General features: G+C 45.7%; 1 protein-coding gene across 1 annotated transcript in view; it reads left to right on the top strand.

The window, feature by feature from the left end:
- RFC3 (replication factor C subunit 3) overlaps positions 1–27,333 on the top strand; it is a 109,552-nt gene that overhangs the window by 51,481 nt on the left and 30,738 nt on the right. The window contains exons 6-8 of the mRNA XM_069205548.1: positions 23,064–23,200; positions 23,280–23,378; positions 26,848–26,917. Of these exons, the coding sequence (XP_069061649.1) occupies positions 23,064–23,200; positions 23,280–23,378; positions 26,848–26,917 (306 nt within the window). The remainder of the gene's footprint in view (positions 1–23,063; positions 23,201–23,279; positions 23,379–26,847; positions 26,918–27,333) is intronic.

The raw sequence follows: 27,333 nt of genomic DNA, 5'->3' as shown, positions 1-27,333 counted from the left end.
CACACCTTTGTTTTTTCCATGTTAAATCAATGTACAAACTTGTACATCTGAATTTCTGACACTTGTGCCTTCTGATTCTGTTATACGCGTTTTCAGTCTGAAACAGAGCCTCTCCGTTCAGTTTGCATCCTTTATGTGCACCCGATACTGTTCTTGGATTTTCTTTTAGCATCTAGCCCTCTAAGCGCTTAACTGCAGATACACTAATTGTTCTCTGTCCCTTTACTTTCTCTTTTGTAAGCATTCAAACTCCAATAATGACAGTTAAGTGGTGTGGCATCTAGCGACTTGAGCATTTAGTATGAAGTCGAAATAGCAAAGGTACTGCAATGCATGTTTAGGATATTATATAGAGCGTGTGCAATTCTGCTATTGGAAGCACGAAGATGCTACTTGACCAACTACCTGTGTATCTGTCCTTAATTGTGGACATTTGGGTCTGGCCTTTGAGAATGCCTTAGCGTTCTTGTTAGACTATGGTTTTTCCACAGTATTCATACAAAATATAAAACATTTTTATTGAGTTTATATATATATATATATATATTTATATATATATATATATATATCAACAACATAAAGCCCCACCAGTTCGTGGAGGAGTCTCGTAAACCAGGCATCATGTCGGACAATTGCACATAACATAGCGAAGTCTCTTGGTCGAAATGCACATGTAAGAAATCAAGACAGCGCGTTTGACAAGTGTACATTACCCCATATCGGTATCGTCCCCTCCCCAGGACCCCATCCATTTCCCCCACACCTTATCTTGTTTATGGGGACAGCCCCTTGCTTCATATACAAGCTCTTCTTGTTGAGCGCCACTTTCCCACAGCTTGGGCTGTCTCTGATTTCCAGCCTGCGGCAATGTCCCTCTTGCCCACTAAGCTGGCCGTTCCGACGAATGCCCGGTATGCTCTGTTTGAACCCACCCCATCAAGGACCCCCAAAAGGATGCGTACTGGGGCAACATCCAGCTCCTCATGCAAAACCACAGCAATCTCGGCCACCACTGCCCGCCAGTAGGATACAATGTGTGGACAAGTCCACACCATATGAAAGAAGTCAGCTTCTGGGGTTGTGCAGCGTGGACAGTCAGCCTGAGGCCGGAGGCCCATTCAATGGAGTCTCTTGGGAGAGAGGCCTCGTGGAGATAATACGTTTGCACGACCCAAAGTCGGGAGGTCATGGTCAATGTCCGGGGGTCTATCAGAGCATCTCTCCAGTCGTTGTTGTCCACTGGACCCACCCAGCGCTCACGGAGTTCATTTAAGGGCCTTGTGTGTGTTGTCAATATACGGTATATGCACAACACTCATCCTTTGCCCAAGCGACCCATCAGCGTCTTGGCCTCCATGGGCTAAATTCGGGAAGGTCCGTCCCAGCCTGAACGTGTACGTGTGGTGCGTGGTGAAGTTGCAAATATTTATGGAATTGGGAGAGGGCGAGGGAGAACTGCTGTTGAAGCTCCTGGAATGATCGCATATGAGTACCTGCCCAGACATCTCCAAGCAGTGATATGCCGATAAGGTCCCATTTACGGAACCCCTCTAGTGCTGAGACATCCTTAAGCCATTTTCCCTGCCACAGCGGGGTCTGCTGCGTGAGACGACGACGCTACCCCGTCGTCATCTGTGCCGCCCTCCACCCCATCAGTACGACCCTCGTCCCCTCCGGGAGTGTGCATGGCAATGAGTCGCCATATAGCAGCCCCATCAAAACTGGAAAGCAGAGCGTCACCAGTTCCAGCCGATAGGCCAGATCTGACCAGCCACCTCACAGCCAGTCGTTAATCACCAATAGCTACATCATAAGGTAATAACGATAGAGGTTGGACAACCCCAGTCCACCCTCGTACACGTCTCCCTGGCAAAAGCAGAACACCACGCGGGGTGGGAGTTGTACCATAGGAACTGTCGTGCTACACTCTCCGCTTTTTGAACCATTTCCTGTGGATAGGATAGGGGTAGTTCTGGAGCAGGTAGAGGTTTCGGGGGAGCACCATCGTTTTGTAAAGTGCTATCCGGCCCAAGACATTGAGAGGCAGGGACCGCCATCTCTGGAGGTCCTCTTTAACCCTCCGTGTCAGGGGTTCAACATTGAGGGACCAGGCCAGTTCAGGTAACGGTGCAGTCTGCACGTCCAGGTATCGGAAGCTATTACGACGAATCGGAATTGTACTTTGCCCGTCATAGCAGTCACTGGCCAGGTGAAGTGGGATCAGGAGCGATTTACTGGGGTTAAGCACCAGGCCGGAAGCCTCTGCGAACAGCTCCAGCAGGCGCATCACTCTAGGACCGCTACGAGCTGGACTTGCTAAGAACAAAAGCACGTCGTCCGCATACAGAGCGATACAGTCCTCTTCTCCGGTAGGCCATGACCAGCCCTCAACCAGGGGGTCTTCCCTGATGAGCTTCGCCAGCAGCTCCATCGCCAAGGCGAACAGGAGCGGGGATAGGGGGCATCCCTGGCGTGTGCCCTGACGAATAGGGAGCCGGTCGGATGTCACCCCGTTCACTTGCACCCAGGCCGTTGGATTGGAGTATAGGAGTCGTACTAGCGCTCAAAATCGTGGCCCGAGCCTGACTTTTAACAGCACTTGCCAAAGGTAGGTCCAGTCCACTGTATCGAAGGTCTTCTCGAAGTCTAGGAGGAGGAGCGCCAGCTGAGGGGTCAGCAGGTTCCGGTGGGCCAGGGCCGCATGTAATCGGCTGATACAGTGTCTGGTACTGCTAGTCTGCATGAAGCCGCATTGATCCGGATGGATTAATGAGGGTAACACCTTTTTCAGCCTAGTAGCGAGGATGATGGGTAGTATTTTAAGTTAGGTATTAAGCAGTGAGATAGGGCGGTAAGCCGCACAGCACTGCGAGGGGGGGGGGCTGGTCTTCGGGATCACCACTATAGTAGCCGGATCTAGATCGGGGGGGGAGACACCCCTTTCTTTTGGCCTCTTTGAACATGGTAAGCAGGTGGGGGGTAAGGATATCACAAAACTTTTGGTAGAGCTCCGCTAGGAAACTGTCGGGGCCCGGCGTCTTCCCGGCAGCCAGCCCCGAAACGGCCTCCGTGACCTCCTGCAGGTCCAGCGGCTCGTCAAGGTCATGCCTTTCCTTTGTCGAAATCACTGGGAAGGACACCTCTTGCAGCAAGGGGGCCTCTCTCTCTCTCAACCCGGGGCCTGGGCCACTCCTCATAAACTTTCCTGTAGTAAGTGGAAAAGCTCTGCGCTATCTCTTATGGGGTCCGGGAGATGGCGCCGGAATCATCGAGAATCTCCGGCACAATTCTGTTCACCATTGGTCGAGTGGCGAGCCAGTGGAGGAGCTTGCCGTTTTTGTCCCCCCCACCCATATACGCAGGCTACTGACGCACGCCACATGTGTTTAGCTGCCTCCATGGTAATGTGTTGAATCTCTTTCCTCACTAGGGTTAAATGCTGCGTTGCCGATGGAGATATGGTGTCATGTGGCTGGCCGTCTAGGTGCACAGCTCTGGCCTCCAGGGCAGACACTTTCTGAAGGCAAGCACGTTCCCACACCCGAAGGAGATGTTTAGCATGTCCCCTGAATGTGGCCTTGCAGGCCGCCCAGATGGTACCCGGGGATGACACGGATCCAAGATTAAAGGCAAAGTAGTCTGAAATATGCTCCTGGAGAGACTGGTTGTAATCCGCGTCCTGCAGGTACCAGGCATTGAGCCGGGTCATTTGGTACCCAGGAGGTGGGTCTCCTGTAGCAAGATGATGGATGGGGCAAAACGACGGACAAAGGAGAACACCACTGATATTTTAATTTTATCAAGGAGCCTGTTGATATTCCAGGAGAGGACTCTATTAGCCTGCGCTAGTTTGTGCATGGTGAAGATGGTACTGAGTGAAGTGTGCCTGTCTGGGCGTTCCTCCGCGACCAACTTAATAAAGGCAACAAAACACAACATAAACCCCATAGTAAACAACTGTTTCCCCGTGACCCTCCAACGACCCCCACCCCATACTTCTAGCCCAGAAGCATCTGTCACCCTAAACTGCGCCCACAACATGTTCACTGCAAATTTGGAGTGGTGGACCCCTCCTTTAAGTCCGAGTTCTGCAATCTGGCTCCTTGCCGCTCCGCACCCCTCACCAGAGAACATGTTTCCAGCCCAGTCCCCACGCACCACCACGCAGGGCCCTGTGTGCTTGCTCGATCGCAAACCAAGGGGAGAGTTTCTGAGCAGGGACCCATGACTTGATCCAGCCCTCCAGAAAATCTATTATGTTATTTTCTTCTGCGCTCTCCGGAAATCCCACGAAACGTAGGTTGTTACGTCTGGAGCGGCTTTCTGCATCCTCTGCTCTATGGCGGAGTTCCCCGTGCGAGTCTGTAGTTGAGCGACTTTGGCCTTGAGATCCGCAAGATCGTCTTCTGCCTGGGAGGCTCGGCCTTCTACCTCCGTGATGCGTCCCACTGCTGTCCGCAGGTCTTGTCGCATCAGGCCCACGTCTTCCCGCACCTCACCAACTTTGGTCTCGATCGCCAGCTGTGAGGACTGGATGGCTTGCAGGATCGTGGTGACCCCTTCCGCTGCAGTGGTCTCTGACATAGGTGCGTCCACTGTTCGCGACACAGACTGCCTGGCGAACTGGTCGATACGCTGCTGCGACGTGGGAGGCTGCTTGCTGGCCCTATCTTTCCCCATATCTGCTGCTAATCTGTGCCTGGATGTGCAGTCGTCACGGGTCTTGATGTTTGCTGCCGCGGTCTCAGTGGGTCCCTTCAGTGCCACCACTTACCCCATGGGCCCGTTCTCCCCCCACCCCCCCCCCCCCCACCCCCAGCAGGGGCTTCTCGTCCACAGTCCGTTCCACGTGTCTCGCACCGGGGGTATTTGTTCTCTGTTTGGCTATTCGTAACCCCCCAGTCTTCCTCCAGGGGCAAGGCAGACAGTTTTGGGCCCCACCGTCCTCTGGAGTCCACGCACACCAGAATCAGGCCTCACAAGGCACTCCGAGGCCACCCTCGTCGCAGCGGGGGCCCGTGCTCTCAGGAGGGGCAGCCACTAACCTCCGAGCCTCGCAGGGCTCCGCCGTATCCCTACGCCGATGTTTCGTGGGCCCGGCTCCACCTCTGCCTGGGTCGGCGATTTCCACCGGCCTGCCACCAGCCGGCGGCCCTCGCACTGTCTCCGCCGCGTCTCCGGTCGGCAGGATAGACCACTGGACCTGGCCCGTGGGCGCGGCAGGAAATCTGGGCCTCCTCTGGTGCTACTCGCCCCCGGGCCGGGGGCAGGGTCTTTTTACTGGGGCCGCGGCGGAATACAGCCTGGTCCGTCCACAGGGCCTGGGGTGCCCCTAACACCGCAGGGCGCCGTCGCTTACTGTTGCGCGGCACCCCAGCAGTTGCCGCTGCTTCGCGGGGGTCTCGTCCTCCCCGGCCGGCCTCAAGTGCGTCGTCGGCTGCGGCTTCACCCAGCCGACCCCTGCTGCCGACTTTGCCGCGGCCCAAACGACGGTGTCTTTCCCCGACCGCCGCGGCGGGCCCTTACGCAGATGTGACCCTTCTCACCTGGGCCCCACGGTGCAGGAACTGCGGCCTGTATCGGACGGATGACGGGGGGGTCCGGAGCACTATTAGAGTGCGACCGCCATCTTGACGCCCGTGGACACGCCCCCCCCCCCCCCCCCCCCCATAGAGAGACTTTTGGTAAGCAGGCTCCATCCATTGCTCTGTTGAGTTGTCATTAACACGTTGCTTCCACCCACCACAGAGACTCATCTCGTCTGCCCTGGTGGGGAAACTGTGACATCAGCGTGCCCCTTGGCATCTTGACATTACAGTTGGGTGGGAGGGATGGTGGGGCAGAAGTTATTCCGCGTTTCCTGGGGGTGGGGGAATCCTCCGGCGCAATGCACCAGAGGATTTTTAAAACCCCTCCCTGGCGTCCGCCACTGATCGTGGCCCGCACCAAGGAGGGTCCGTGTATGTCAGCCATTGGTCGACACATGCACCTATTGGGTTAACGTAATCCTTTCTGTACATTTGCAATCAAAGAAGCTGTAGTTTGAGGATATTATCAACAGTCCAGATGATTAAACTGGGTCTTGAAAAAAAGTGTTTTTCTTCAATACCAATGATTTGAGTGTTTCTGTTTCAGGTTCAGTGGCGTCCAACCCATTGTTAGCCCTGTCAGTAGCAATAGCAGCAGGGGCAAAGCTTGCCCTGCCATTACTTTCTGTCTTTCCTATCTTGGAGCATCAGTAGGTACGCTGCACGTAAATAGGTTTCTTTCATAGGGAACATTGTTATAAATTTGGGAGAAATGGCCATCTTTTTCTAAAGATTGGCAGTCCAATAGCACATCGTCTTCCCCCTACTGGAATCCGTGGCTTCCTGCATTTTCATTGTTGTGAATGTAAGCCAGCATATGAGACCTCGACAGCAGTGCCTATAAAATCACTCCTCTCGATAGACCAATAGTTGGGTTGAAAAACTCCAAATCTCGATTTCAGCAAGATAATCCTTCGTCATGGTGGCGCAAGTGAACGGACCTAATTCACAAGATGCCTTCCTAAAAGGATTCTCCTACTGAAACTGTTGTGATAGAGGCCTCTGTCGGAGAGAGCATTCACGTCCATTTCCTAAAGCCTGGAGCTAACAGCAGTCAATCTCGCTATCAGGATCTTCCTACTGTCTCCAACAATGAACATATGTTCTTATTCAAACGGACAACGACCATGCAGTACCCAAACAAGTAAGGGGGCATGAGATCGAGGCCTGAGTCAGAAGTGGGGATGGAGCACACTGCCTCACATCCCAGCACAGTTTGCATTATAGTTAATGCGGTGCACAATTCCCACTTATTTCAAATGCGAATGTAGTTTTTCACCAGAGTTGGTGCAGATAGTGCTGTTTATCTCTAGACACATGCATATATTTCTGGGTTTCGTCCCTCATCAGTAGTGAGCAAAGACATTTCATCTGGGGTTGATGGAAATGCTGCCTGTTAGAAATAGGGTCTTTGATTGACAGTCAGGTTACCCCCTGTTCAAGTAAGGACCCTCACTCTAGTCAGGGTAAAAGAGAATCCGCTAACCCCTGCTTACCCCCTTGGTTGCCTGGCAGAGCAATAGGCTTAACTTCAGAGTGCTAGGTGTAAAGTATTTGTACCAACACACACAGTAACTTAATGAAAACACTACAAAATGACACAACACAGATTTAAAAAAATAGTAAATATTTATGTAAACAAAACAAGACCAAAACGACAAAAATCAACAATACACAAGTCAAGTCAAGTTATTAATTAAAAAGCAAAGTAAGTAGTTTTAAACGCACACTAACACTGTGCGTGAAAATGAACCTTAGGTGCGTCAAAAATAACCCCACATGGGCGAGTGAGCGTCAAAAAGGGCTTGCGATGCGTCTATTCCACTCACAAGCAGGACCTTGCATCAGTTCTCCTTTCGTCGGGTCAGGGCGCGTTGTTTCTTCTCCCCGCAGGAGAGCGAGGCTTCAATCCGGTCAGCACTCCCGGATCCGGGCAGGCCTTGCGTTGTTTTAACATTTAAAACGCCCAGCGGTACTTGCGTCGGAAATCCAGCCGCACGATGATCTGAAAACCACGCAGCGCGGGTTGCAATCTCCCAGCCTCTGTCAGCGATGCTGCGCGTTGTTTCTCATGCTCTGTGCGTCAATTCTTCGGTCACATTTCTGGCAAGCGTCTATTTTCAGCCGCGGAGCTGGGGGCGTGTCGTCTCTTCAGCCGCAGATCAGAGTCGGGCTGATATATTCCCCGCACGTCGCTCTGTGCGTGGATTTCCTCCTCTTAGGCTGCCAGCTTCTCCTTTCAGGGTCCCAGGAACTGGATGGGCACCATAGGGCAGAGTAGGAGTCACTCCAGGTGCTGGCAGAGAGACATCTTTGCTGCCCCTGAGACTTCAAACAACAGGAGGCAAGCTCTAAATCAAGCCCTTGGAGATTTTTTCTCAAGATGGAAGGCACACAAAGTCCAGTCTTTGCCCTCTTCCTCTGCCAGAAGCAGCAACTGCAGGATAGCTCCACAAAGCACAGTGACAGGCAGGGTAGCTCTTCTTTTTCTCTAGGCTGAGGTTCCTCTGGTTTCCAGAAGTCTTCCTAAAGTCTGTGGTTTTGGGTGCCCTTCTTATACACAATTTCTCCTTTGAAGTAGGCCTACTTCAAAGTAAAGTCTCTTTTGACAGTGAAATCCTGCCTTGCCCAGGCCAGGCCCAAGACACTCACCAGGGGGTAGGCGACTGCATTGTGTGAGGGCAGGCACAGCCCTTTCACGTGTGAGTGACCACTCCTCCCGTCCCTCCTAGAACAGATGGCTCATCAGGAAATGCAGGCTACACCCCAGCTCCCTTTGTGTCACTGTCTAGTGTGAGGTGCAACCAGCCCAACTGTCAAACTGACCCAGACAGGGAATCCACAAACCGGCAGAGTCACAGAAATGGTATAAGCAAGAAAATGCTCACTTTCTAAAAGTGGCATTTTCAAACACACAATCTTAAAATCAACTTTACTAAAATATGTATTTTCAAATTGTGAGCTCAGAGACCCAAAACTCCACATGTCCATCTGCTCCCAAAGGGAATCTACACTTTAATCAGATTTAAAGGTAGCCCCCATGTTAACCTATGAGAGGGACAGGCTTTGCAACAGTGAAAAACTAATTTAGCAATATTTCACTGTCGGGACATATAAAACCCATTACTATATGTCCTACCTTAACCATACACAGCACCCTGCCCTTGGGGCTACCTTGGGCCTACCTTACTGCTGTCTGACATGTAAGAAAAGGGAAGGTTTAGGCCTGGTTAGTGGGTACATTTGCCAAGTCGAATTTACAGTTAAAGCTGCACACACATACACTGCAGTGGCAGGTCTGATACATGATTACAGAGCTACTTATGTGGGTGGCACAACCAGTGCTGCAGGCCCACTAGTAGCATTTGATTTACAGGCCCTGGCACTTCCAGTGCGCTTTACTAGGGACTTACCAGTATATCAAATATGCCAATCATGGATAAGCCAATTACATACACATTTGGAAAGGAGCACTGGTTAGCAGTGGTAAAGTGCCCAGAGTAACAAAAAACAGTACAATCAGAGTCCAGCACACATCAACAACCTGGGGAACAGAGGCAAAAATTTAAGGGAGACCACGCGAAGGATGAAAAGTCTAACACTGCCTAAATCTTCACTGGTCACAGAAACACCCACAGGTTTTTAACCACGCCAATGTCACACCCATCAGTTTGGTTGGTTCGTGCGCTTGCCTTTTTAAAATTTGCTTGATTTCATTAGTAAAAGGAATGCATACTTCATGCCTTTTCCGCTGTTTAGCCCTCCTAGAGAGCACTGGTAAACTACTTAGTGTTTTCCGAATGGCTTCTGGACTACTTATTCTTTTTATTTCCTACATTGCACAATCATTGCACTTTTGTAGATACGTTTGACTGCAAGGGAACTTCTATTTTTCTTTTGTGTGTCTCCTTCCCGCTCATGGCGGCCGTCTGCTCGCTTATGTGAAACTGTTTTACTTTTAATTTATGTGTCAAGAAAAGTCCGGTTAGGAGTTTACAACGCTAATAGCTCTAACTCGAGCAAATGCGAGACCCATTGCATTGCAAATGCTTGTTGATACAGTGGTCAAAGACATTACGTCTTTCCACTGATTCCATTGCTTCCTGAAGTCATTATGAAGCTTCGAAATTGTTGAGCAAAAGTGATTTACATTGCTCTGAATAAAAAGACCAAGACGGTGGTGGCATACATATCTTTTACAGATATCAGTCAAACAACACAAGGGTTTGCCAATAAGAGTTTGAAATGCATACCCTACCTGTTTACTAGGTCTCAGGGCCAGCTGTTCCACCCGAACCTCTTCGGGTTTGTCAGCAGGACACTTGAGATTAGACAAAACTGCCATCTAAACCTTCCTCAGTTGCTTGGGTATCCTAAGAGAAACCAAAAGTTTGGCAACAGGAATATGCTATTCCTTCAAACTGGAATGATTTTGCTTGTAGTGCCAGCAAAAAGGTTATAGCCCTGTCACCTGCCAGGAAGAGACTATTCTTCCATATTTATCTGGCACAGTCGAAATTGCACTACCTTAAGGTACATTTGGCTGCGATCACAGCTTACAGAAAAGGTCTGGATCAATAATCCTTTTTCAAAAGTTCATATATTAATGATTTTTTTGAAGGCCTAGAAAAGGTATTTCCTCTGATCAGAAATCCATCTCTGCCTTAGGACCTCAATATGGGCTTAAGTAAACTGATGAGCCCACCATTTGAATTGAATCACAAGGGTTCATAGCAACATCTTTCATTGAAGACTGCCATTTAAGTAGTGATCACATCCTCATTGCGAAAGGCAAATCTTATTGGCTGTGGACTCGTTTACACTGTCACGCTAATAGGGTAGTGAAACAATCTCTCCCTCTTGTTCTCTAAGATAGAATCAGAATTCCATTTTAACAAGACTATAACCCTACCATTATTTTTTTCACGATCCTTACTACCCAGCAGGGTCTTCCTTGAACGCTATAGTTAGAAAGGTCCTTTGTTTGTACCTAGAAGAGAACTTGTCTCTATGTAAATCGGAACAACTCTGTATTAAGGTTACATCTGCCAAGGTTTTGCCACCTCAGAGTAATCCATCTCTTTGGGTAACAGCATGTAAACCTCTATATTGTCAATTGACTGATATCCCCTACCCCCACATCCTACACACACACTCAACTAAAGGGAGAGGTGCCACCACATCCTCATTGAGAGATATTCCTCTTTCAGACATTTAGAAGGCAATTACCTTGAAATCATCTTCATGTTTACAAGACACTATTGCCTCTGTTCCGGAATGAAAGCTGACCGCAACTTTGACACATCTGGTGCAAAAAACTTCTTTCTAACTGTAATTCCTTTTGCCCAAGAGACGCAAGGACTATACCATTTTTAGATTGCTACTTTATTTTTTTCAATGGTTTATGTCTATCAATGAAGATCCTATGATGCAGAAGAAATGGGTACATGTAGTCCTGGATCTCCATTGCAGGAATCTTCATTAAACAATGCTCTCTCCTCCCTGGCTTCCTTTCATTGGCATCAGGAATAAAAAACTTGAGAACGCTTCTGTAGTATCCATTGTTAACCTAAAAAAAAACAGGCACTGGCAAAACCGATAGGTTTCGCCTATGTGGGAGCTATTGGCTTTGGCAATGTGTTTTAGCTATGTTACACACTAGTGTGGCTGCTATTCAACATAGTTTATAGTTAGTGGCATGGAGTGGGGTGGGTACATTGGGGTAGATTGAAGCAAGGTAGATTGCAGTAAATTAAATTGGGGTAGAGTGGAGTTGGGCAGACTGGGTTGGAGGGGTATAGACTAGATTGAGGTAGAGTGGTGTAGGATAGATTGAATTAGAGTAGAGTGGTACAATAGGGTAAATTGGAGTGAATTAGAGTAGGCTAGATTTGGGTGGAGTAGACTGGAGTGGAGTAGATTGGGATGGATTGGAGTGGGGTAGAAAGGGAGTTTTGGAAATGGGGTGGATTAGAGTAGATTGGAGTGGGTAGAATGTGTGGATTAGAGTAGGTTGAATTGGAGCGGGGTAAAGCCGATTGGAGCGGGGTAAAGCCGATTGGAGCGGGGGTAGGACAGTTGGGAGCGGGGGTAGGACAGATGGAAACAGGGTAGATTGGTTTGAAGCAGGTTAGTTTGGAGTGGGATAGATTAGCGTGGGTCAGCTTGGGCTTGAGTGGAGCCACTGGACTAGAATGTGGTGAAGTGGGATGTGGTGGGATAGATTGGAGTGAGGTAGAGTGGGTTTCAACGGGGTATAGTGGGGCAGAGTGGGGTAGATTGGTTTGGAGTGGGGTGGATTGGTTTGGAGTGGGGTGGATTGGTTTGGAGTGGGGTGGATTGGTTTGGAGTGGGGTGGATTGGTTTGGAGTGGGGTGGATTGGTTTGGAGTGGGGTGGATTGGTTTGGAGTGGGGTGGATTGGTTTGGAGTGGGGTGGATTGGTTTGGAGTGGGGTGGATTGGTTTGGAGTGGGGTGGATTGGTTTGGAGTGGGGTGGATTGGTTTGGAGTGGGGTGGATTGGTTTGGAGTGGGGTGGATTGGTTTGGTTTGGAGTGGGGTGGATTGGTTTGGTTTGGAGTGGGGTGGATTGGTTTGGTTTGGAGTGGGGTGGATTGGTTTGGTTTGGAGTGGGGTGGATTGGTTTGGTTTGGAGTGGGGTGGATTGGTTTGGTTTGGAGTGGGGTGGATTGGTTTGGTTTGGAGTGGGGTGGATTGGTTTGGTTTGGAGTGGGGTGGATTGGTTTGGTTTGGAGTGGGGTGGATTGGTTTGGTTTGGAGTGGGGTGGATTGGTTTGGTTTGGAGTGGGGTGGATTGGTTTGGTTTGGAGTGGGGTGGATTGGTTTGGTTTGGAGTGGGGTGGATTGGTTTGGTTTGGAGTGGGGTGGATTGGTTTGGTTTGGAGTGGGGTGGATTGGTTTGGTTTGGTTTGGAGTGGGGTGGATTGGTTTGGTTTGGTTTGGAGTGGGGTGGATTGGTTTGGTTTGGTTTGGAGTGGGGTGGATTGGTTTGGTTTGGTTTGGAGTGGGGTGGATTGGTTTGGTTTGGTTTGGAGTGGGGTGGATTGGTTTGGTTTGGTTTGGAGTGGGGTGGATTGGTTTGGTTTGGTTTGGAGTGGGGTGGATTGGTTTGGTTTGGTTTGGAGTGGGGTGGATTGGTTTGGTTTGGTTTGGAGTGGGGTGGATTGGTTTGGTTTGGTTTGGAGTGGGGTGGATTGGTTTGGTTTGGTTTGGAGTGGGGTGGATTGGTTTGGTTTGGTTTGGAGTGGGGTGGATTGGTTTGGTTTGGTTTGGAGTGGAGTGGGGTGGAGTGGTTTGGTTTGGTTTGGTTTGGAGTGGGGTGGAGTGGTTTGGTTTGGTTTGGTTTGGAGTGGGGTGGAGTGGTTTGGTTGGTTTGGTTTGGAGTGGGGTGGAGTGGTTTGGTTGGTTTGGTTTGGAGTGGGGTGGAGTGGTTTGGTTGGTTTGGTTTGGAGTGGGGTAAATTAAAGTGGGGTGGATTGGAGTAGAGTAGATTGTGGTAGATTGGTTTGGAGTGGGTTCTTATTGAAGTGGAGTAGGGTAGATGAGGGTGGGGTAGATTGTAGTAGAGTGGAGTGGGATTTGATTGGAGTGGAGGATATTTGAGTGGGTAGATTGTGATAGATTGGAATGAAGTAGTTTGTGGTGGAGTGGGATCAGGGGTGTGGAATTTATTAAAATATCTACTTGTCCAGGGGACAGGTAGCTTCTCAAATCTACTTGTCCTGTAAAAAGATCTACTTGTCCCTTTGGTGCCATGTAGTGTGGCGCCAAATTATGGCAGCAATCTCATTATGTAAGAGCTCTGATAATAGCCTCTCTGATTATGCCAGGGCTACTACCACAGTAGGGCTTGAATACTTGCAGTTTCAATCCCTACTGTAGCAATTTCCTTATTTTGCCACCTTTCTGCAGATCTGCATACTGGGGCTGGAGGAAGCAGTAAGCAATAGTTCCAGGGCTGGAATGCCTTTGAGTCTGCAAACCTACTAACCTGCATGTTTTAAAGATTTTCACCAGCTTCTCTCTAATATTTTCCCATATTAAGAAAGGTTGGACATTTACTCCTGACAATGGCAAAATTAGAACTTCTTCCAGGGTTGGGAAGAAAGTGGCTGGAGGGAAAATGAACTTGCAAATGCTCAATAGATTTTCACATGAGCAAATCTACACATACATATTTACCCATGCTAAAATACAGTTCACAAATATTTTATAGGGGTACGACATATACCATGGGTGCACTTTTGTGACTTTCTTTAAGAATTTGGGGCCACATGTAGGTAGGTTCAGATTTGCGACCCGCACATTGCGAGTCAGAGCGACTCGCAATTTGTGACTCGCAAATCCGAATGTAGGATGGTGTCCCTGACACCATCTGTGATTCGCAAGGGCTTCGCAAATGCCCACCTCATGAATAATCATGAGGTGGGTCGCAATTTGCAACCCCCTTGCGAATGGCGGCCCTCACAGGGATGGTGGCCTGCTGGAGACAGCAGACCACCATGTCTGTGACTGCTTTTTAATAAAGCAGTTTTTTATTTTTTTTGTAATGCAGCCTGTTTTCCTTAAAGGAAAACGAGATGCATTACAAAAATGAAAAATTAAACGTTTTCGTTTCATTTTTTCAGAGCAGGCAGTGGTCCGCAGGACCAGTGCCTGCTCTGAATTCTTTTTTACAGTGACATTCACAATGGGGAAGGGGTCCCATGGGGACCCCTTCCCTTTTGCGAAAGTGTTAGCACCCATTTGAAATGGGTGCAAACTGCGATTGGTTTGCGCCCGCAAAACATTCCTACATTGCACTGCGAGTCGCAAACAGGAAGGGAACACCCCTTCCTAATTGCGAGGTTTGCCAGGTTACCGAATCGCAAAACTGGGTTTGTGCATCGCAATGTGCTTTTTGCACGTCGCAAATAGCGAAAGTCGCTGTTTGCGACATGCAAAAAGCTACATACATGTGGGTCTTGGTCCCTAATTAGGTCTGGTGTTAACAAAGACATTTTGTTTTTATTAAACTTCTATTTCTCTCCCTTTCGGCTGGCTTTACTGTGAGTGATCGCATTCTGCTCTTCCACAAGAAGCATATTGGCACACAAAGTAGTTTTGTTCAGTGTCAGGAACTACAGTGGCAATCAGTGACGTAACGAAACTGGAGGGTGCCCCTTTGCAATTAACATGGAGGAGCCCCCTCTCCAGACTCACTCAGGGCAGGTGATGTGCTGAAGGGGCCCCCTGGAGGGCGGCTGCGGGGCCTTTGTTATGCCACTGGTGGCAACGTGTGCTTTTAGAGTTCAAAAACGTTTTTTTTTTTTTTTTTTTTTTGCCAGTGTTTGTTACAATGTTGAGGGCCTGGTAGCTCCCACAACAATAAAGTGTTACAAAAACAAGACACGCATTGATGAAACTAAAAGACTTATAAAAATATGTCAGATCAGTTGGCTTTGTCAGTGTTTGTTTATTTTCATGCTTCCCATAATCGTGTTGAAAATGGTTACATTGATTTTCCATTAGAAATATTTTTGGGAAATACTAGCATGCATCAAAACATTTTACTATATGACACTTCATTTGCATCTAATCAGAGAGCATTCTGGGAGCATTATACTTAGCCTCATAGCCTAAACTTTTCAAACATGTGTATACACGTTTTTTTGTTTTGTACTGGAACCAACGTCAGTAGTGAAGTGTGACCTTAAAACATTTATTTACAGCACTCACCCTAATAATGAAGGCTTTCAAATAATGAACCATAAATACAAGCTCGAACAGCATTATCTTTTGGAAACACATTACCTCAACTGCAGAGAGTTCCACTCTCTTTAAACAGGCAGCCAAAGGGTTTGTGCTGCAGAGGGTTGGGCCTACTTGTCCCAAGGACAAAGTAAACATAAAAACTTGTTGCCCTTGACCCCAAACAAGATGTCCCGGGCGTCGGGCTATAGGAATTCCACATCCCTGGGGATTTGATTGGAGTGGAGTGGAGTGGGGGATTTTGGGGTGGGGTAGATTGGAGTGGAGTCAGGTAGATTGGGGTGCATTAGACTGGAGTGGGGCAGACTAGGTTGATTGAATTGGAATAGATTGGAGTGGAAAATGGAGTGGGATACATTGGAGCAGGGTAGAGTTGTGTAGGAAATGGTGGGGTGGGGTAGATTGGAGTGGAATATGGTAGATTGGAGTGGGGCTGATGGTAAATTGGGGTGGGATAGATTTGAGTGGAGTAGATTTGAATGGATTGGAGTGGAATGGGATGGAGTGGATTGGATTTGGATAGATTGTAGTGTAGTGGGATACATTGTATTGAGTGGGGTAGATCAGAGTAGGGTGGATTTGGATAGTTTGGAGTGTAGATTGGAGTGGGGTAAATAGGAATGTAGTGAGGTAGATTGATCAGGGGTAGATTGGGATGAAGTGGGGGTAGATTGGAGTCAGTTCATGTGGTGTCAGATTGGTGTGGACAAGGGTAGATTGGAGTGGGTTGGTTCGGGGTAGATTGGAGTGGGTAGCATGGCTTATCCTAACAGCTGTGAGTTATAGCTGTCCTCAGTTAGACAGTTCCTGGGAAGTTGAGAGGCTCTTTTGCTGTGTATGGGGAGTACTATGTACTATGCCAGACGGACCAATATCAGGTACCCTAGGTTGGGAATTCAGACTAGAGGTTGTTTTGGATACTTATTGCTCATTCATCCAAATAAATGGAATATCTGACAAGATCAATAGACAGAAGCCATAATAAGCCTGATATATAATATACAGTATATATATATAGCAAACACACGACTGGCCAGAATCAGTGTGTATGTATATGTGTGTGTATATATGTGTGTGTGTGTGTGTGTGGTGTGTGTGTGTGTGTGTGTGTGTGTGTATATATATATATATATATATATATATATATATATATATATATATATACACACACTGTGATTCTGGCCAGTCGTGTGTTTGCTTGGTTGCCTTGTGTAGGCGTCACTGACTCTGCTATCTGTCTTCCCCTTCTGTCTGCTTATTCCCCCATCCTCTTAGTTTTCGCAGCCTGGCAACTGTGCCTTTTATCTCCTCTTCTTTGGAGCTCACGTATTTCTGCATAGTCATTTCTAAGTCACTTCAAAATCTTCTGAGCTCCTCAGAAGCTCAGACAGTGGTTTTGACGAGATACTCTAGAAAAAAAAAAGACACAAACACAGTAATAAATGCAAGGCCTCATGCTTCTTAAGAGAATCAAGTGGATGTTGAGCAGGCTCCGAGACTCGAACCATGTTCCCCAGCTCCAAAGTCGGCAGCTCTGGCCCTTACATACCATCCTTTCCCCTAGGCTTCTTTGTCTGGTGCATGTTGGGGCAGTGTGAGAATAACTTTTTTTTAATTTTTTTTTTTATATAGCGCTTGGTAATGCAGGTTCTGCTATTTCATAGCGTTGCAAAGCAGATGCCATTCTTAACAAAATCTGTATAATTCATTTTCATTGACATTGCAGAGATGTAGAGTTGAAAAGGCTATGTCAGGATTGTTATTTATGACATTCTCGTAACGTCAAGACCTCTGCAGTGACTGCATTAGCCAATTGACTTGAGTAGAGCTTAACTCTAGGCGATAGCACGTGCTCTTGATAACCTCCGGAGGGTCACCAAGCAAGCACATATTTTAGTTCTATGCAAGAAGATGGCAAAAGGTGTTGTCTCCAAAATGGTGGAAAAGGAGTCATGACTCCAGATCCAAGCACTTCATGGCCACAAGCTTGATGGCAAAAAACATTTATCCTTTGGATGTAAATTGGGCCTCTTCAAATAGAGTTGTTAGTAAAGGCAGCTTTTTTGCTAACCCTATAGTGCAAAGAAGCCAACACAAGGGTGCCACAGTGAGAGGAGCAGCATATCATAGGGCACAAAAGTGGAGCAAACTCCATCACTTCCTTCTCTCAGAATTTACTGGTGTCATGGCTTGTATGGCAGTCCCCTCACAGTGACCTTGCAAATGCCGCTTCTGGAAGCACGGTCAAAAACTGCGCTCGAAGAGCACTTCTTCCTGTTTGAAGAGGCCCCACCTGAATACCCCCCCCCCCCCCCACAGTCACCATCACAGGCGCAGAGCGCTTCCTCATCACCCTCTGGACTCTTGTGTATAATGATCCACATGTTGTCTGTCACAGTCTAGTAATGTTTAACCTGCTCTCCTATCTTCCTCCCCAGGCTTCATGTAACCATTCCACAAAGTTCCCACAAATCATTTGATGTAAACTCTATGCATTATTTCTGATTGCTGTGGTTACCGAGTATATCAAATTAATGTCAAGAAAATATCTTTCTGACCCTATCAAGTGGCCCTTTTCTCACTTCTGCTTCTACTGTACAGCCACTGCTTGTACTTACGTAACACAAATATGTTGCTGTTTAAGTCTTTTTTTTTGTATAAAACAACAAAGAAAGACTACAACTAGATGCTATGCCAGTCCAGATTTGTCGCTGGCACAACATTGATAGGTTATTATAATATAAATTGCACAGGGCCCAGTGGAAAGACTCTAGATAGTTGAAATAGTGTACATCAAGTGTTCCTTTCTTTTTTTTTTTTTATAATTGCATTGCACATTTTGTTCACTTTACAAATATTTGGCATTTGAGGTCCCGGCATTTAAGTGAAGGTAGCCTAAATATGGGCTAAGGTAGTCCACAGTCCTAATGTGTCTTTAGCAAAGATCTGTGTGACAACAAGGATTAAATGTTTGATTGCCAGAGGGGCTAGCTTCGCCTTTTTATCATCCAGGGTGATACCACCTGAGCCTTTAAATGATATATCACACTATCACTGCCTGGAAGAGACCAGCCCTCACTGAACTAAACAACTGAGCCCAGACCACCACAATCCCAATTAGTGAGAAGTTTCAGAACCTAGAGGAAGGGGTGCCACAGCTTCAGATGATGCCATACAGAAAGCAAAAGTGCACAAAACAAACGGTGGAGGCGATAATATATGTTTTATCTTGGGTCTGTCTCTTGGTCCTTCCCTTGTCCTGGTTTTGTGTGTGATGCCATGGCCTTCCTCAGGATTTTGTATGTCAGCTGGAAACAGGAGAAGCTACTCAGCGAATGAGGTGATAAAATCACTCTGCTGGTGGGACAATGTCACATACATGACTGATCGCCTACCTTCTGTACTGATTTACATGGGAATAAATGCTTCAACATCTGTATTTGCCTGACTCGTGCTGTGCATCTATGTTTTCTCCACTGGCCACTGGAATTATGTAGCAAATGCTGGGTAAATGTATGTGACAGAGGTGCCTAAATTATGTGGCTAGAAAGTACATATTATGCTGTTTAATGCTGCACATTCAGTGGCAACATTTATTTTGCTGATTTGTCATTTTACAGACGTTGATAGGGTCTGAGCAAAGTTTTCTCCTTATTAGTACCACTTGAGCGCAAGAATCAGCAACTAAAAAGTGACCAGATAACCTCTGCAAAGGATCTGCTTCTCTTCAGAATATGCCAGTCACAGAACTGCATCATTCCAGTGACCCTTCCTCTTACTAACATGCACCAAGAGGAGACACTGCATGATTAATGTGGGCTACATAAATGATTGTTATAATTTTATTATTATTATTGCATTAGTTGTGTGATGGGGTTATGAAAAGGAATGCATCTTTACAACTGTACTACATATACATGATGCACCCTAGGTTTCCAACACAGGAGTTCATATTTTCTGTAAAGTAATACATGATTCCTATTTATGACTTGAGAGGCACTGAGAATTTGTGGCTGCCCCACCATCTATTTATGCTTCACAGACTGGGACACATCCACTCTCGGCATCACCACAACATTGATCTTATTCAGAGCAGCAGTCCATGGCATCAGTACACACAAATATGAGTGTCTTAGCTTACTCTCATTGTGTGTTCTACGACTACACACTAGAAGTACGCTAATGCTGTATGCTTTATATTTATTGCATTTGGGGATGCACAAGTTAGCCTTCAGAGGGTATATGGTCTAACCAAGCCCTGTGGCTTAAGGAAGGTGCCTTATGGAGTCACCTAGTGGTCAGGTTAAATTACTGCCCATTTACCTTAAAAACCTATATGGGGACTGCCCCATTGGCACAGTTCTATTTTGCCTGAGGAGCAGAAAAATTGCACCGCTTCCTGGCCCGGCTGTTCCAACAGAACGTCCATTGAATGGCTGGCCCAAATTAATTCTCGCATGGTTTGTCCCAGCCTGTAATTGCACAGACAAGCTAAAAACTATGGAGTGGCATGTGCCTCACTATGTCTCAGAATATTGTATTCAGTATTACAGTTCACACAGAGATGCTTGCCAGCTGGAAAAGGTCTGTGTGATTTCTCATTTACGGCAGTGCCACACAACCAAACTGTATCAGAAACAGAAAAGGGACCAAGCATCTGTGCGATTAGAACACAAGGCACCACCACTGTGGTATCCAGTGCCATGACAGTGACATGGACAGTGGCCACCCTGGGCTGGATCAATGTCCACATCCTGGTCTGCAGGTATATTTTGAATGCAAACTTTTCCCAGCACCTCATTGGGCCCTTTGAGATTTACTAGTCAAAAGATTTCCCGGGAAGCATCAAGTTGTGCTTATGTGCCCTATTGCATTCATGGTCCGATTCACAGTTATTTGCATGTAAAGGTTCAACTTGTGCAAATGGCTTGATTTACAAAAGTGGAATATGAATTTGAGCTTAACTCAATTTACACACACATAATGTAACACCTGTATTATGTAACACTAGGTTGTAGTAAGTCTGTTCTCATGGGTGTGGAGTGTGCATTCCACGTTGGGGATGCCATAGTGAGTTTGTGCACAATGACAGATTCGTACATTGGTAACTATTCACAAACTTACTGTTGTTACAGACGGGAGTAAATCATTTCTCAGTAACAGAATGAGGGGAAATATCCCTAAAATATGTAGAGTTGTAGGTGATGTGGCTTCTCCACCAGGAACCACATTTTCCCGGTGGAAAATGGGGTGGGGGGATAGTTAGAAAAGGTAAATGTCCTAGTAATTTGTTTCTCATGTGAAATTGTTTTCCTTGAACACTTATGTATGTGTAGCTGCTTACGATTGTGAGTACTTCCAAAGAGTTGTGACTGTTGCAGGCTCCCAGGATTACTTCTGAAATTCTTTGAGAATTTCAAAATCAGAATCAAAAATCTCCCCCTTAACGTAGGAGTAAGCTTAAGACTGTAGGTTTTCTTAGTGAATGTGGCACCTTGTGTCTGGGGGAAATAAACACACACACACAAGTGTAGAATATAACTGGAGGAGCCATAACTCCTGGTCAGGTGGCAGCCCAATGCCCCCTCTTCCCTGTGACTATATTACTCTTTTGCTTCTGTAATTCTAACTTGCCATTTAAAAGGAAGCCAGTGATTTGTGGTCAGACAGTCTTTGCTTCTGTACACATCATTTTGGCCTAATTTGCTAGTTGCATGTCTTTGCATTCTGAAACGGCCATCTGTGGCTCGGGCTGCAAAGCCATGGCTGCTTCATAGCTTCTTGGGCCTGGGTAACTTTTCACTTCATAATTTGTATGGGCCTAAAGTACTTTCTTTTCAAATATTTTGAACACTGGATATTTCTACTTGCAGGAAATGCTTGCTTTGTGACTCTGTCGTCATGCTCCTCACTCAGAGGAGAGACGTCAGTGACTTCACGAGCTGATAGTGTGTGTCCTATTTATAAAACATGAGGTGACACAGGAACCAGTGCACTGCACAGCAGCTTTTTTTATTTCATTTTTATGTTGCAGTTCTTATGTGCTATACACATATTATAGGTATTTGTTGAGGTTATTAGAATTCATGTCCATTGAAGGACTGGAAAGGCAGGATCAAAGCCAGGTTTGCAGGGTAACCACTGTGTAAATAAGTTCCATATAAATTATTTTTACGTAATTTATTGTGTGGGGTTATCAAGAAACTCTGACATGGTTCTGGACCTACCTTGGATTCTCAAGAAAAACATACATTTGAATCCTTTTTGTAATCTGAAAAAATGCCAATGAACCAGCTCTGTAGGTGTCTCACTGGGCACCACTGGTCTAGGGGAAAAAAGCGCTATTGTCCAAACCTAGGCTTCCCGCTCTACTCTGAGTGGTCCAGATGGCAAGTCTTCAAATTTTGAGTAGCCACCCCAGCAGAGAATTCTCACTTCAAAACCATAAGCCAGTGCACAAATGTATGCACAGAAAAGGCACCGTCAAGGCTCGGGAGGGTAAGATACACGTATCCGTTCTACAGAGTCCAGTCCTGAGCCAAGGGCTGCCATGAAACTAATAACCCAAAGCAGTGCTTTAAATGAATGCAGAGTACCAGCCCTTCTGTATTTCATGTAAAACACTGACCCAAGATCACAGATATCGTACCTCTAGAACCTATCCTGTCGGCCCATCTACCACTGAAGCTCTGTTTCACCAATTTGAAGTCTCCTGTTCAGTTAAGCTGCCTCTTCAGTTATTCTCTTTTTGTACAGTCAGTGTTTTTAAAAGTTAGGCTGGTATTGCCAATGTAAAGGAATAATTATTTTAAAAGTTTAACATACAGAAGTATATGGCTGCCCCCTTTTCTTTGCTCCTAACTCTTTTGACCCCCTCATTCTCCGATGTAAATGCCACAAAGGTGTCTCTTTGTGGCTTGTTTGGTGCTATAAAAGTTAAGGTAAACACACTAGAAAGGGTTGCATCTCTAGGGTATCACAGCCAGTCTGTAGGAATGAGGCAAAATCATTCCCAAGATGGCAGCCTTGTTGTGTCCTCTCTTCTGGCCTTGGAGGGTTGCTGTGGCATCTGGCATACATCTACTACACTCCAAACGAAAAAACATAAGTAAAAGACATTGTCATTTACAACGCCTATAGCTCACAAATGCAAAACCTGTTGCATTGCAAATGCTTTTTTTTTTTTTTTTTTCTCACCTCCTTATTACGCGGGCATTTAGGCCAGCAGACTTTTAAATAGGTGCTGAAGTGTAGTTTTTCTAATGGTTTTTTTTGGTGTTAAAGAAATTCTATACCTGGAAAATGTTACCTATTTTAGACTTTTGGTGGGTGCTCTGCTGCAAATGATCATGTTAGCCTCTTCCCCCTTTCTACTTAATTATATTTATTTATGATGAGGTGTTCGAGAGTCCCGCATGCAGTGGGAAATTATTTTGAATGTTTATGACTTTGAACAGTAATACAATGCCAAACCCAGGCTACAAGTACAAAGTATATAACAGTGAAGCTTAGAGCCGTGTATGATATGTCTCTGGCTGAAGTGCATGTTTCCCTTCTTCGTATTAACACAGGCATGTAACTAAACTGTCTGCTTTTTATATATTAAACTTGTAATCCTTCCTTGACCTAGCTGTATTTGAGTTTGTGTGTGTTAGAATTCGGACTATCTATTTGCTAATGTTTGTATTGACCCCTTCCTTACAGATATGCCAGGTTTTGTCCAGTGTATGCAAGAAGGAGGGCCTGGTTCTACCTCTAGACCTTGCTCGACGCCTTGCTGAAAAATCTGGCAGAAACCTTCGAAAAGCATTGCTGATGTGTGAAGCCTGCAGAGTGCAACAGTAAGTGCAGAACAAAGGCGGTTCTGATAGTGTTGACTGAGACTTGCTCGTGTTTTAATTGACATCATTTACCACTTAGGTATCCATTTTCGTCTGATCAAGACATCCCAGAAACAGACTGGGAAGTGTATCTGAGAGAAACTGCTAATGCTATAGTAAGCCAACAGTCTCCACAAAGGTAGGTGCGGTTTAATAACATTTAAAAAATGTAATCTCAACTCAAAGTATTGTGCAGATCTATTATTATTTTTCGTATGGGAGATCATGGCGTTTTCTTTGATTTAAAAAAAAAAAAAAAAAAAAATCCTTAAACATGCTTCTCCCCCCCCACCCCTGTAATTTTCTTTATCAATATTTCCTGCATGACAAGGTGGTGCCTGGAATGAAAAAACATAAATTGTTGCTAGTGACTTTGTTGGGGTCGGAATTTTCATTTGATATGAGAGCTAGTCAGACATACGTAGAGTTAAGAGTACCTTGTTTGGTTTCTTAAAATGGCTCAGTGACTAAAGGCCCTTTGCCACGCGACGAATGGCAGGTGCATTAATCTGTGGTTTAAAGCACAAATATCAGCATTAAAATGATATGTCTAGTTCTTACAAAATCTTATTATGCATACCTTTGTTTTGAGTTGCAATTTAGTAGTGTTTTTAATTGTCTGAGGAAATGATTGAGGTCAAGCGGATTAGTTACACTTTAGGTTCTGTAATAATGGGAATGATTTGTATGGTGGTAAGAAAACAAAAATCTATTTTTGTTACACCTTGTTTGCTCCATCTGACTTTAATTTGTCTTAGATATTCAAGGCTTAAAAGGCAAACTAGGCATATTGGTTAAAGCCTGTATTTTCAAAACTATCTTAATTTAAAAACAAGCTGGCACTTATCTTCAGCTAAGTCCACATATCTACAAGAAGGACTGCATCTCCTAGATTGTGTCTTCATTTGATGGGCTGCAGGGCAGGACAGTACCCAGACTCTACCAGACATCTGTGTTCCAGATATCATAGGGCATCATTCAGCTTCTTCCCTACAGCTATTCCTAATGTCTTAGCATCTCAAGCACTCTGAATTCTTCTTGGATGAGCTAGAAGGACTGCTAGCCAGGTTTCACTCAAGAGGACAAACAGGCTTTAGTCCAAACCGATGACTGAAAACCAGAATTATTATTATTATTATTATTTTTTTTTAACCAGCTGAATAATAGTCACCATGTATCGGCTGGTACAGAATTTTTTTGAAACCAGGGATTTTCTGCCTGTGAACTTGTGAATTAATACTTCAAATTTTTTCCTGAATAGGCATATGAAAGTTGAGGTTTGGATGACTAGAATTCCCAAAACAATTTTGAGCTACTCTGGCAGTGGCGCTATACACAATCAGGGCTTTGTTTTTCCTTAACCACTTTGATCGGATTCATTAAGGCCACGCTCTGTTTCAAGCTTCCTGATTCTCAAGTTACTGATGGATACTATTTTCGAACCTCTGTTCTCTTGTACAAATGTAAATTCACCTGAAACTTGCAAAGCCTGCAGGTGATGGTGGCAGTTCAGGTTCCAATTTGCTAATAGTGTTTCTATACATTTTAGGCATCAGGTCAACTTTACCTCCTTCCCATGTAGGCATTCTTTGTCTGCTTGGTTGTTTCAGCAAGCAGATCAGTTTGGACTCAGTTACGTGCTCTGAATGTCAAAGTTACAGATCTAGAGCCTAACTCAATCCATTGGTAATTAGGAAAAGCAGATCCTCTTCCTACAAGATCTCCAGCCAGCTGTGTTTTATTGACGTTGGGTTCCAGTCTCCACTAAGATCACTATTTTGCAGAATTAGTCCACTTTGTCCCTTTTATCAAGGATGATCTACTGGAAGATAAGGTGTACATGGGTAAGGTTACCAACACTTTGTTTTTCATAGTAAAAAAAAAACACTTGCACACACCTCCTTATACCTTTATAGGTTAGAGTAAGTTGCATCCTTAATAGGTTAGTGTTATTAATGATATGTAAATGCAGCACATGAAGAACAGTGCTTTTACATATGTTTTTTTGAAGGAGTTTGCACATCAGCGTGATAGCACATTTATATTGAATAATAACCAGTGACAATAACCTACACTACTACAAGACATTGCTTTTTGTCTGATAAATCAATTTTTTTTCCAGCCATTATTGTAAGGTTTATTTTTTTCCATTCTCCTCAACCCGTGTTTGTTAATTCAATACACCAAAAAACGATTAATATCTGCACACACCCCTCCCCGCCCCCTGGAAATCTTTTAGCTTTGGAGGCCTAGAATAGTCTGAATTGTGATGTGGGGTGTGATGATTATTAGTTGTGCTAGTGCTCTCATTGGCAGCGCGGGCTGGGTCAAAGTATGGTGCAGTGGTCTCCTGACAAGGATTCTGGCACTTAAATTTTTTCACAAATTGAACATTGCTTGGAGGGCCACCCAAAGCCCTGTTTAAGTGGTGCATGGTTTCCTTTCATTGGTGTGTAGTGGTAAAACCCCGAAATTCACCCCGAGGGTGCAGAAAGACAGTTTTGCTCATTTGGTTCAAGGGGGCTCAGCCAGATGCTTGGATGGCTACACACACATCTTTGTGCTAAAATACCTCTCTGGGGCTTATTGGTCTTTCTACCCACTGGAACTAAAGACCTATGTGCCCTGAGGGAATAAAATACTTTAGTGCCTCAGCATGGGGAGGCGCACTAGCCTTTTGCTAGAGGGCTACCCACCATTTTTTTTTTTTTTAGCATTTCCATTTCCATGGTGTCTAGTGAGCAGTTTAGGAGGTTTACATCACCCCCCCAATATATGCCCCCAGGCATTTTTGGGGTGGACGCTCTGCCTGATGTGTTGGAGGACTGGCCCCACCCCTCACCCTTTGGCAAACAATACTTTTTTCCTCTGGTTAGTGAGCTCTGTGCTTCCCCAAACCCCCCCCCCCCCCAATCTATCTCTGCACCTCCTACCTGCACCTATTGAGTGGTGGGAGGCAGAAAGTCTGTGTATGTTGGGATGGAGACTTGGGTGAATCCCTGAGCGGGCCGTCCCACCCCTTTTTATAATGGTACAAAACAAATATCTCCCCGGTGTCTACTGAGCTGTCTGTCACACCTGGGGTGGAGGCATGCATTATCCAATTGCCAGACAGAAACAGACCCACTCTTTTTCTCTTTCTTTCTCTTTTTCTCTTTTTCTTTTTCTCTCTTTTATCACATTTCTGCAGGGATCGACTAGACATAGATGCCATTAGCAAGGGGATATTCACCCCTTTCCAACAGTACCTCACTCATGAAAATTGGTGCTCAGGTGCTGAGACATGCACCCGAACACCGAAGCAGTGCAAGTGAATTGAGCCGAATAACTCCGTTTACTTTCACTTCCAGTGCAATTATATAAGTTCGCCATGCACGCTGATTATTTTTCTTCTGAGGTGACAAACACTTTGCCAGTAACCTGATCTGAAAATTAAATCCCTCTAGTGTGAGTACCAGAGGTTCCTTATACACCCTTCACCACATTGTTTTGATAACTGGTTTGTATGCATGTCTGTGATTGATCTTTAAGCAGTTACTCATGAAATGTTGGTTTCACTGGCACATAGACATTAATGAAGTTGTGTTATTTTGTTTTCTTCCTCAAAGGCTCCTTGAAGTGCGGGGACGGCTTTACGAACTTCTTACTCACTGCATTCCTCCTGAAATTATAATGAAGGTAATTTGCAGTAGTTCTGTAACACAATTAGAATTTCTCTGTATACTTGGTGTAGGGGAGACATTTTGTGTAATCTGGTTAATGATTAAGATCGTTAGTGCAGCAGAGACAGGTACCTGGTATATATGTGTAATAACTTACACTGCTTGTCTACCAAAACAAATTACCCTGTAGTGCTGAAAATGACATCTTTTACTATGGTCCAATTAAATTGATACATTTTTAGTGTGCCTGCAGGGATTCGTACTGATGACCTTAGTGTTACTCACAGAATAGTGTAGTGGATACTTGTGGCCAAAGAGTTGCCTTACTTGGTCTTATCAGAGGACACTGACTCTGCCTACCCCTTGCACACAGTGCTGCAAACTAGTTAGTTTTGCTCCTGGTTACTCACCCAGTCTTCCTATCATGCGGTT

Source organism: Pleurodeles waltl, chromosome 8 (genome assembly GCF_031143425.1).
Source record: "Pleurodeles waltl isolate 20211129_DDA chromosome 8, aPleWal1.hap1.20221129, whole genome shotgun sequence".
NCBI lineage: Eukaryota > Metazoa > Chordata > Amphibia > Caudata > Salamandridae > Pleurodeles > Pleurodeles waltl.
This window is presented reverse-complemented; position numbering and strand designations above follow the sequence as displayed.